General features: G+C 40.1%; 1 protein-coding gene across 2 annotated transcripts in view; it reads right to left on the reverse strand.

Annotated features, from left to right (window-relative positions):
• shq1 (SHQ1, H/ACA ribonucleoprotein assembly factor) overlaps positions 1-12,312 on the reverse strand; it is a 50,442-nt gene extending 38,130 nt beyond the window's left edge. The window contains exons 1-7 of one of the 2 annotated variants that reach the window (XM_034204582.1): positions 12,249-12,312; positions 10,110-10,276; positions 9,293-9,357; positions 2,389-2,517; positions 2,143-2,306; positions 1,926-2,038; positions 1,757-1,848 (exon numbers count right to left, since the gene is read on the reverse strand). In XM_034204582.1, coding sequence (XP_034060473.1) covers positions 1,757-1,848; positions 1,926-2,038; positions 2,143-2,306; positions 2,389-2,517; positions 9,293-9,357; positions 10,110-10,276; positions 12,249-12,269 — 751 coding nt within the window. In that variant the 5' untranslated portion in view covers positions 12,270-12,312. Of the gene's footprint in view, positions 1-1,756; positions 1,849-1,925; positions 2,039-2,142; positions 2,307-2,388; positions 2,518-9,292; positions 9,358-10,109; positions 10,277-11,501; positions 11,848-12,248 lie in introns of those variants that run through there. The other variant, XM_034204583.1, reaches the window with a different exon arrangement.
• Positions 12,313-12,739: the final 427 nt, after the last annotated feature.

Raw genomic sequence — 12,739 nt, forward strand, 5'->3', positions numbered from 1 at the left:
ATCATTTAACCCGACCTGGCGTGAGACCTCAGGCCTCCAGTGGACAGCTGCGGCCTGTCAGAGCGCTGGCCCCGACACTGGAGAGCACCGAGGGGCCACTTTCTACTTCATTAGCACTTGTGTCCACATGCATCTGTCAACTTGAAGGGGGCGGGAAAGAAATCGAAAGGAAGGAGGAGTTGTACTCGCCATTTAAAATATATGACTAACAGTTAAAATCACGAGCCTGCTTTCTGGATTTGATGGCGAGCCGCCCTAAATCTCCGGTCATTCTTCACACTCGGCTGAGGCTAATGCTATTTGACCTGTCAATCAAGCCATTAAGTTTAATTTGGCCCATTTATCTACGCCCGGGCTCCCGACTGAGGCACTCAGTCTCAGCATGCAGAGTGAGGCGGGGGAGCCGTAATGTTTGAAACTCAGGCTGCGGCTAATGGTCTCTGCGCTGCTGACTGATGGCTGCTCATCAGCGGCCAGCAGCCCTCGCGCCGGTTGGAAACCCCGCCACAGAACGGCACTCCCTCCTGTGATAACGCTATCTGTTTAATTTAAATCCTCTCTCAAGAGGGCGACACCCATGCACCGCACATAAGCTGTGAGCCACGCGCCTGCTTAACCAGTGGAAGTGCTGGAATGAGCACGCTGTTAAGAGGAGCCGGAGGACAATTCAATATCCTCTCGCAGTGCCGAGGCTTCAGGAGCTAACGCTGCTGCGGAAGAGTCTTCAGCTAACAAGAGGCACGTCTCAATCTAAGTGAATGAGCCATTGAACTAAAGTGGAGCCATCTCTCATACTCCATACTGTAAACCTTGCACATTCCTTTGTATACGTTGCACATTTCTGTTCAAAGCTGCCCTTTTTTTTTTAACTCCACAGCTCTTGCCCTTTAACTTCTGATACACTGCACATATTTTAATAAGAGTAAGTTGTCATCTTCTTATTGCACTTTTTGTTTAGATACATTTCAAAACACTTGGTCAAAGTGGTCAGCACGCGGCAGAGAGACGCAGTGATTAGCGAAGGTCCAAGTTCAACCTCTCGTAATGGGAAGTGTCTCTCCTGTTGAGGAGCCCTGAGGCGCTCTGGCAGCTCGGTTGCTTTCTCTCCGACCTTCCTCTGGCAGGGGGCAGAGAAAAGACTCATGCGTCCTCTGGGGATTCGTATATTGTCAGAGAACAATGTCAGTGCCTTGCAGGCAGAAAGCCCAGCCAACAGATTCCCGTATAGAATCCTTTTTTTCAAATAACAATACGCCACTAGTTGAGGCACTAAAGGGGATGGTAATACAATTCATTTTAGTATGCTAATTTGGCCAACTAACAATGCCCTCTCTCTTTTTGCTACGTCATGCCACCTTCTGGTAGCCTTCAGTCACTGTTATTATTCATTGTTTGTACAATGTCAATGATATGCATTTATATGAATATGTGATATGTATCCCACGACGTAAAACAAATAACATTTACATTACTTTCTATAGAAGATTTTTTAATTTTTTTATCGTCAATAATTCATTAAAAATAGCACTTTGAAATGACATTTTTACTTACATTTTGATTTGTTGTCTGGTAGTTTTTATACTTTGTGTATTTTTTGTCAATCATTTCTCCGTTTAGTAAAAAAGTGAAACATTGAAAATTCATGCAACCTTTTTTTGATGGCAGCAAAATATTAATTTGATCCAAGCAACATAATCCAGATTAAAAAAATCTGATTTAAAAAACATATATTAAAAAAGGGGTAATCTGAACTCACCAGCCTCCTCCTGCTCTGTAGGACTCAGCTTTGCCCACCATGGACTAAACTTCAGCAGCCTTTGTATCTCCTCATCCTCAAACAAATCAGCCCTGAAATCATACAAAGACGTTAACTTCCAGACTTTAGACTTTTAGAGTGTCCAAGGTTTGTGTTCTCATAAACTCACAGGTAATGGTCAGGAGAAAAATCAGACGCCTCAACTTCCAGCCGCCCGCGCCTCCTCTCTGCTGCCGTCGCTCCTTCTGGGTTCTTTACATCAATCACGTCGGTCAGTTCCTCCTGTCAGGTAATCCCCACACATTAAACCTTGCCATGTCATCCTCATTTTGATTGCATGATTCCGTTCACTCATATTCAGAAAAGACAGAAGGGCTTAAGCTCACCTGTAATCGTGCAAACACTCCAGACCTCTGATTGCCGAAGCCATATTTCTGCAGCGCCCCCAGCTCCTCCTCAGAGCTCTCCTTGTACTCCTCCTGCTCCACCTGCCAGTCAAACTCTTCCTCATCTTCATCCTCATCAGCATCTCCAGCGCCTTCACTGCATCCTTTGACATGGTAAGAAGTCATGGTTGGTTCTAGAGACGTTGATTGTTCATTGAAATGATCTGATGTGTGGATGTGACTAACCTGTGCTCACGTCCTCTATCAGTGGTTTTGCTGAGCGGGCGCCTTTCGGAGCGAGGAGGCTGGTCAGCATCTGAAGTCCTTCAAAGTGTTCTCCAGTCGTTTCCTTAGGGACCCAGACAGTGAACAGACCTGCAGCAAAATGAGCAAGGCATGTTTTTTAAACCATTACAGATCTATTCTTTCCTCCACACAATTTTAAGCCTCTTTTTTACCCATATAATTGATCAAACGAAAAGTAAATAAACCAATTTCGATGATTATCTTTGTCATTTATCCAATGGGTTAGGGTTAACTAACTACTATTTTCTAGATTCATCAACACGTTTAGTCAATATACAGTCAAAGAAATAGATAGAAATGTTAATGCCGTTTTCTCAATGTCCAAGTTGATTTTAAATGTTAAATGTATTGTTTGACACTAAAAAACCCAAAGATATTCTATTTATTTTGATAGAAAAAGGAAAAAAAAAGCATTGTGTCACATGTTTGCATGATAAACTAACAATCTAACACTTGCGCAAGTGCACTACTGTACCGTTCACGAGTACTGTTTTAATTAAATGAATAAATAGTTGTGTTTTTTCTGAAAATGCATGCGTTTTGGAAGTAGTGAGCAAACAACTGGATATATGAGACTTGTATTATAATGTCAGTAAAGTCAGTAAATGGATGTTTTGATAGAGTGTTGCTTTTGGTAAATCTGACCCCTACTCATTCAGATTTCCCAGGTTTTGGATGCCTTGTGGAAGAAAGTTTCCTCTTGAAGAAATCAAGGTAACTCATATCCACATGATTACTTTGTAGGTATGGTTATCCTTTAATTATAACCATATGTAACCATTATGTATATCAGTGGCAAACCGTCAGGGCCTTCAAGGTATTCAGAGAATACCCTGGAACAAACGAAAAATCCATTTAATTATATAAATAAAATGTATATAAAATGAATAAATGAGAATCGTATCTGTGTTGTTGATCTGTAATATTACAGTGTTACGTTGATTTGTTTGTCCTTCTCGGACCACGCTCTACGCATTTCATTGGTTTTGTGTTAGAAAAGAAAGCAACCAATCAGATCTTGTTCTGGGTCTCTGGGTAGAATATCCTTCACCAAGGTATTCTACATCCTTGATCGAATGCCCTGGCCGTTGCACTGAATGAGAGCGTACGTTTGGACTGACAGTTTGATCAACCAATCACATATTGATTTGTAGCCAATGGGCGTATTCTTTCAGAGTTCCCCTCGGTTTCAGGGTACTCTAGAAGGCCCGCTAGTTAACTGGCTCGAGACAGAGGATCTAGATGAATGCCACGAAGCAATTCATGCCGTTTTATTGTTTTTAACGTTGAAATGACAAGTGCAACAGGTGAAGATGAAGTTGTTGCGGAATTGTTGTGAGTACCCTTTTCAAGACGACAATTCAGTGAAAAGACGGACATTATAATGCCGCGGAGGGGGAGGGAGGGGCGGGGGGTGTGTGTGTCTACAGAAGGTCCAGTTGTGATAGACACGTTTCGCCACTGATGTATACTAAGTTGAGAAATAAATGAGTAAGTGTTCTTAACGAACTGACATCCAATATGCAGTGACAATGACATGGTGACTCCCAACATGTGTGACAAGAGAAACACAACACACAAGGAAGTCAGTCATCAAAGACTACTGATTTGTACACAAAAGTGTGATTGATCTCGCTTTGTAAAGCCATTCATTCTAATTTGAAGGACAGCATCTCGATACCCGCAGCCTGACCACCTGTGCAACACTTCAAAATCAAGTAGCGTCTTCACTATTACAAATGTAGCAGGCTGGATGATTTAGACTGATTTGGCTGCACCACAGAGAAATTCTGAGGGCCGCCTAAAGACCTCGTAAAAATTCAATGCACCCAAGTGTTAGAGCTTAGATGTGCTTTACGATGGGAGCCCACTAATTGCTGGAGTTGCGGGCCTTGCAGAACGGAGAGGGGATCTTAATGATTGCTCATTATAAGTCTAAACAAGGACGCTCATTAGCGCAGCTTTATTAGCAGATGTTCCGGGCTTAGTTAGACACACAGAGGCCGTGCTGACAGACGGCCGACGAGGTGTCAGAGTCCATAAGGCGGATGTCCCCATAAAGACAACTTCATTAGGGCTGATTATGTTCGAGAGAAAAGACAGAACAGTGACAGGCGGCAGCGTACAGACAGCATTTCATTTGATCGTTGTTATATTTAAAGGAATATAAGAGTGCTCCGTGTCACTGTGGAGAGTGGTTAGAGGCAGTCTGCAGGCTTTAATCACTGTGACATTACTGTGGTGCTTTAAATGTGATGATGACATGATGAGTGGGTTCATTCTCCCCGGCTGATTGACTGAAGATCAAACTAAAGACTCCCCGGGGATGAATTCCTGTCTGCAGCTAAAGCCATGTTTCAGTTAGAGCTTTTGTTCATGTGGGAGCGGTCAACAGTATCATTCAAATCTGTCTTTATATAAAGGAGCATTATATCTAAGGTTTCCAAATGCAAGGATTATGTTAGAAATGTTACCAAGTATGTATTAGCGGTGTAACAAGACTATTTAGTCTGCCCGTTTCTCTCAAAAGCCAGAGACATTAATACATGATTTCATTGATTATTATAAGGCTCTACTTTCTGGTGTCCTTAAAGTAATACTGCCAGTTTGAACAAGAACCAGAAAGAGAGCAGTCATCAGCTCGATTTTGAAGTCTATGCATTGGCTACCTGTGAGCTTCAATATTGATTTTAACACTTTTAATTGTTTTTAAAGCTCTTAATGGTCTTGGGCTTATTTCTAGAACCCGCAGGTACTTCTGGTAAAAGATTATCTGTTTTAAAATCCATGTTGATCTTAAACTTGACTGGAAAAAGAACCTTCAATTTTTGAGATTTTTAAAAAAACTTATAGAACCAGGGTATATGCAGGAATCCTGAAGTCACATGTAATTCCTTTGAAGACCTTTTTTAAGACCCTTTCCATACATTTTAAGACCTCATCGCCACTTGGAGTTTTAACCGGTTACCTTGGCGACACTCTACCTCACATTGACTATATACAGTATTGATTGTCCTTCCTCCTTATCTTCCAACCATTTGGACGCAGACTTGCATTTCCCCATAACGATGTTGCTTAGCAACCGGCGTAAACGGACCTTCGCGCGCTATCAAGCAGTGAGCGTGCGATGTCCTGTTCAGATGACGTCAAATCCAACGGGATGCCATCAATAAACTACACAGAATCACACTACACACCTACGCAATGATTACATTCAGGCACACTGTAGAATACAACCTCTTTGGACCATTTATATACTTATTGGAAACAAGCTACAAAATGTAATACCTTGGAAAATGCGGTTTAATAATTTTTAATAGCCTTAATTTTCGCTAAATTGATTTATCAACTTGTAATACTTTTTAAGACCCCGCGGTAGAAGAAGATACAAATAAAACAGTTTTCCCTAAAAGCAAAGCAAGTAACACTGGAGGAAACAGAGGCCTGTACTACGAATCCAGTTCAACAGACTCTGGATATGTTTGAGTTACCCGGTTTACCTAATCCAAAACAACGCGCTCTCGCTAAGCGGTCCTACCACGCTGGTTATCAACTCGGTAACTCAAGCCAAGGTTTCTCTGTCCGGCTGAATGCGCGTTCACATGAAAGGGGTGGGGTTAGCAACATTTGACCAATCACAAACATGGAGAAGCGTACTGACAGCGCAGTGTCACACTTCCTGAATGAAAAGTAAACTATAATATTAGACATATGAAGAAGTTCAACTTTAAACATCCATGACTCAAACCCTTTATCCAGGATCAAAGCCACATAGCTGCATCTGCAAGGTGAATACAGCTGGCAAAAGAAAAAGTGTTTGAATGCGTACATTAACAGGTTTATGATATCACTGCCGTCTAAGGCACGAGTAGATCTGAATTATAATTACCGCCAGATACGGCTCAAGAAGCTGACTCAGATAAGGAGATATATGATACATTATGATGTGATATGAATGATAATGGGACACATCGACGTCTGCACTCACACTGCCGCGGACTGTACGTAATGTTACTCTGATCCGGTTACTTATGTTGTGGCAGATATTTAAGTAAGCTTTCTTAACGCTAATGTTATATTAGTCAGATTGCTCTGAAGATGGGAGGTGATATTCTATTCATGTTCACGTTCACACAGGGTCCTTCTCAGGTCGATTATTTTCATTTCCTCGCTCCTCGGAAGTTGATTTGCCTGCGCCATCTTGAGTACCGTCCCATGGCACTTATTTCTGCCGGAGGACCGAGGATCGAGGAGCGATAATGGAGGAGCGATAACCGAGGAACCACCAGACCATCCTCCGATGAAATCCACAGATACTCACCCCGCCCCCTTACTGTGTATCACTCACTGATTGGACGATGCAGTGCATGCACTGATCTGATGCTTCTTGACATGAGAGCAGTTTCCCAGCGGAGTGAAGAAAATACATGAAACTCACGAGAGTCACTCCTCAGTTTATACCGTGTTTTGTTTTAATTCATGTTTCATTTAGTTACAAATATGTGATATATCTGAAGAACAAAGTGGTCAAAACATGTTTTATTCATTTTTTGGAAACATTTTCATGATCGCTTTTTTCGTTTATACATTTTATGAATGGCATTTATCTTTTTTGAGAATGAGTTCGGATTTGATTTAATGTATTTGGGTCTACAACAGATGATACAAATGTTTGTGTCAGTAAATGTGTACTAACAGAGGTGGGGGTGTGTGTGGAAATAACGGGACAGAGCTGCTGTCAGACGATCAGCTGTGCAGCGTCATCACAAACGGACGTTGCTTCACGTGATGCTCCGGAGGAAAGGACGTCCCATTGCTCTTAAAACTCATTTCCCTGCTTCTCGTGGTTTCCTTGCGTCTCTCCATGCTTCCCTGGTGGGAGGGACTAGACGCAGGGAAACGACGCAAGTGAGGGACGCAAGGATTCCATTTAATCGACCTGAGAAGGACCCACAGTCAGTTGATTTTTGCCGGCCGTCTTTCCTGCAACGGCAGTTTTTCTGTATTTCCTTTCTCCTGTAATATGACTTGATCGCTTTAAACTCCGCACACTGAGCTCTGATTGGTGAGCAGGCAGTGCTTTCACTGAGTTGAGCTCTTAGCCTGCAACCTAACCTGCTCCGGACCAGGGGCCTGTACTACGAATCTAGTTCAACATATCCTGGATATGTTTTGAGTTATCCGGTTGACTTAATCCAAAACATACGCGCTCTCGCTAAACTGTACTACGACGCTGGTTATCAACTCGATCGCTCAAGCCAGTCGTGTCCTATCTAGTTAGGTGCGCGTTCACATAAAAGGGGTGGTATTTGGAGCATTCGACCAATCACAAACATGGAGAAGCATACTGACAGCGCAGCGTCATACTTCCTGAATGAAAAGTCAACTATAATATTAGACATATGAAGAAGTTAAACTTTAAACATCCATGACTTAAACCCTTTATCCAGGATCAAAGCCACAGAGCTGCACCTGCAAGGTGAATACAGCTGGCAAAAGAAAAAGTGTTTGAATGCGTACATTAACAGCTTTATGATATCACTGCCCCGTCTAAAACACGATCTGACTTTAAATTACATTTGTCTCGAGTGTTTCGTCAACATGGACGTCATGTGTTGCTTAAAATAATACTTCTGCATACAGTATGTGACACTGTGAGTGTTGCTCGGCCAGATACGGCTCAGCTGACTCAGATAAGAAAATATATGACATTATGATGTGATATGATGTGAATGATAATGGGATCGACGTCTGCACTCACAGTGCCGCGGACTGTAGGTAATGTTACTTTGATCCGGTTACTTATGTTGTGGCAGATATTTAAGTAAGCTTTCTTAACGCTAATGTTATAATAGTCAGATTGCTCTGAAGATGGGAGGTGATATTCTATTAATGTTCACGTTCACACAGGCGGTGATTTGAACTGCAACGGCAGTTTAAACTGTATTTCCTTTATCCTGTAATATGACTTGATTGCTTTAAACTCTGCACACTGTTGTTATCAGCTGTTCCACCACGGTTTCTACCTCAACCTGTAATAGATGTATCCTTATTGAAACGGTTACATTCAATGAAAAATAAAATCAATGTGCAGGCTTACGTGAACACTGTTCTACATGAACAATATGGGCAGTTTATACATTAAATAAATCAACAGTATAGTGGCGATATGCTCCAAGTGGAAGCGATTCGCCATTAAAGCAAAGAAGAAGAAGAACTCTGCACAGTTGATCTCTTTCCTGGAACCTATCCAGGCTAGCCGTTCAGAATAAGTTATCTAGCCCGCTAAAAATTGAACCAGCGTCGTAGGACCGGAAACCCCAGAAGTTAGCTTGCTAAACGAAAATCTTGATTCGTAGTATAGGCCCCAGGCTAGCCGTTCAGCATAAGTTACCATGGAGATCTACCCCGCTAAGAAGTGAACCAGCGTCGTAGGACCGGAAACCCAGAATTGACCCTGAAGTTAGCTCGCTAAGCGAAAATCCGGCTTCGTAGTACAGGCCTCAGGTGTAAAGTTGTTGGAAATTAGAAACATAACACACAATAAATAAAAGGATAAGAAAATGTCAGATCCTACATTAGAACTTTTAATTATTGTTTTCTCTTGCCGTCATCATATGATAGTTTTAAACTTTACAGAAACTAATTGAATGATATTTCCTTAAATAGGAAAGAGATAGGTCGAGTGTAGGAAATGAATATGGATCCCAGTAACTTGCATGTATGCTTCATTTCTTTGCTTAATGTAACAGCTCTCAATGCAATTTGTTATGTAACATCCCCATACAACTGAGATGACAAGACACACCTGTTCACCATTGCATCATTTTATAATGTGACTTACCTTTATCAATGTCAAATTTGGCCTTTTCTCTCCCATCCTCCACGACTTGCCCAGGAAGAGATAATCTGAAAGAAAATCACATGGTTACAGATCACTAATAACAACGACATACACACCATTTGTTCTATCCTGCCTATTGATATTCAGACCAATGACGTGTTCAGTTCATACCAACTTACCAAGACCTCCAAAAATTAAGAATAAAACATTGAATTTAATTGAATTTATGGGAACTTGCAAAATAGCTTTCTCATACCCTTATTTTAGGCTACTCTAAATACCTTTTAAGCAATACAAGTTTTGAAAGTTTGTGTATTAATAAAGTTTCACAAATAGTTTTTTAAAATTATGCTGAAATGTTTTCTGACAGTCAAGAAACCCAAAGTATTATTGTCAAAAACATTTTGAGCTAAAAACACCATAATCTAAAAATATTCTGACATATAGTCCCAATAAGGAATCATTTGGATTTCCTTGACACATTTTTATAAGAAAGTGTTATTATTTATTGGATTTATTTATGTATAATAAAGATGTTATTATACTCCAGTTCACACGTTTTGTAAAACAATGTTGGTGCTTTTTACTGGCTGTACTATTACATTGAGTGATTTGATTGTATATGTAGATACAATAGTACTATGTTGACTTGTCAGTGTGATCGCTCATTATCCATGTTTGCAAATTTCGAATCTCAGATACATGGTGACTCCAAAATGAAGCTAAATGACCTGCTTTTATAAACCCTCATCCAAACTAGGCTCCTTTTCAACAGAAATACACAGGTATATATCAGTTTATCTGTGTTGGATCTCACCTGAGAAAGTAGGGCTTGGCGTAGAACTTGAAATCTGTGCCATCAATGAACAAGTCAAACTCTGACGTTCTGGTGTAGGGAACTCGGATGCAGAGGATCAGGTACTCTGGATCTTGGCTCAAGTCAAACGCAGGAGTTATCATTGTGATTGCTGGTGTAACACAGACCTGTAGAAACAATGACAGGAAAACAATCTCAATGTCCAGTTACAATGTATAGGATTGCATTGCACAGCAGCTGACTTTAGCATGCCACCTTGTGGTTGACTCTGTTACATGTTGTTGTAGTTGATCATGTCTCCACAAGCAGCAGCCCACGTGTGCCACACTGATAGAGAGAGAACTGTAAACATAGCTTGTTTCCTACTTCCTAAAAGTGTCTTTACTATGACTTTTTTTAGCTTATAAAATGTTCAAGATTCAAAGGTTGTATTGTCATATGCAGAGTAGCTACAGTGTGATTATGGCAATGAGAATCTTAACTCCCATGCTCCTTAAACGATGCAACATATATATATATAAGACATAAAACTATAAATATGTTGCAAGAAGAAACAGAGTAGAAATAAAATAGTGCACGATGTTGTTGCAATGTGCAAGTCATGCAGAAGAAGTGAACTACATGTCAAATGAAATACAATAAGCTAAATGTTATAAAAGTGACCTGGTAAATGCAGGATTCTATAAACATCTAAAATAGAATAAGATAAACCAAATCAGAATGTAAAATGTCCCTCATCTCTTGTTAATAAAGATGGCATCCCAAAGTGCATTAAAAAAACTACACTTTTTAATAAACCTTGCTTGTTGACAATCTTGTGTATCTTTCAAAACAACATTAAACCCTTTGTAATATGTATTATGGTCTATATTTATATTCGGCATGACTCAAATCTACCTGGAAACATGTTTTAAAAAGGTATATGCTAACATTAATGGTTAATTTACAAGATGAAATCCTATGGCGCTGACGTCATTTCAGAGAAGAAAGTTAGGGACGTCACATGCATGAAAAGTCGCCAATGTCAAAATGTTGTGTAAAATATAGTTTTTATTGCCCAACATGCATGCCGAATTCAACATTAGACTTTAACAATCAAAGGCGATTAAGTGCTTGTCTTTAAGTTAGCAATATCTTCCGAAAATCTTTATGTAACCCTGACTGCATAGGTTTCTAAAGGTAGTTTCGTTTTCATACTGTAAACACATGATTCGTCTCCTCGTGTTTCGGCTAACATAGCACAGCAGCATTGCTAGCTGACAGATGCAACCACTACCTAACACTGCTTTTATGCCAATGCCTGCAGTGGGAATGGACTGTATGAATCACCTCAAAGACTGTCACTAAAACACGGGACATATAAAGATAGCCTATAAAAGAGTAAACACTCACCAGAGAAATACAGAGTTATCCTAACAAGCTTCACTGGCAGCTCATGGATGCAGCACCCATGTTTTACCGTAATGTGAAGTGCAAACTGGCAGTAAAAACAGTTCTGAAAAAAAGCTTTTTGTGGCACTTATCTGTCCCAAATCTGAGGTCCATGGTGTTAAGTTACTCGAGGAGGTGGACAAAACCATCATGAGTTTTAGGCTTTTTCTTTGTAATTATTGTGCTATGATAATAAAGAACTTGGATGTTGAATCTTGGAGGTCAAGAAAATGTAAACAATGGGCAGTGTTGTTTGAATGTTGAACCAGAATGCATAGTTAGAAAAAAGAAAATCACTACACACATCTCCTAACACTTCCCCTGGTGGTTTTACTACGTTAATAATATCGTTTTTATTGCATTTGCTTAATTTTAGTGAATATTCTTTAAGCAACTTTTTTATTTTGTATTATGTGTTATCGCCAGACAGATTTTTTTTAAATAAAGTAATGTATTTAATTATTATTTGTATCACTTTTTTTGTATTAGTAAAATATTTTTTAAATTATTATTATTTATTACGTTTTTGTCACATCCCTCCATCTCCCCAGCTGTACACCTGCCTGGCTTTGTGGTACCAACAGAGAGTTACTTTTTGGTACCAAGCAAGAGTCCTTCTTAGCCCCAGTTTTCACATTATCACATCATCTTGCTTTCCATATCACATCATGTCTCATGCTTTGCTATGCTGGGTCTTGAACTACCAACCTTCTGACTCATAGACTCCATTTACCCATCGAGCCAAACACCCAGAGATGTTTCAGCACATCTTTTGCAGGACCGGTTTCTACGTATATTAGGGTTAGAATTAGGGTTACAAGGGGACAACAAGATATTGTTAAAGAACATTTGTCATCACAGGGAGTGACCGTCCAAGGCTATCAGCACATCTAGGGTCTCCTGAACATTTAATTAGAATAAACTGGACTTAAGCCTCCGTTGCTTTCTCACTGACTTTTCATTTCCATTTTTTACACCACAATTACCACAGCCTCGTTACACTGTAAAATATTACCATGATTTCACAATATTTAGCTGTAATATTTTACAATAAATTACTGTTTTACCACTTTACAGTCTTTACCTGTAATGTTCACAATACAACACTGTAATTTAGAATTTCACAGTGAAATCAATACAGGCACAGTTAATTACTGTGAATGAACAGGATAAATGATTACCAGGATTTCACAACATGT

The sequence above is a fragment of the Gymnodraco acuticeps genome, unplaced genomic scaffold, assembly GCF_902827175.1.
Source record: "Gymnodraco acuticeps unplaced genomic scaffold, fGymAcu1.1, whole genome shotgun sequence".
Lineage (NCBI taxonomy): Eukaryota > Metazoa > Chordata > Actinopteri > Perciformes > Bathydraconidae > Gymnodraco > Gymnodraco acuticeps.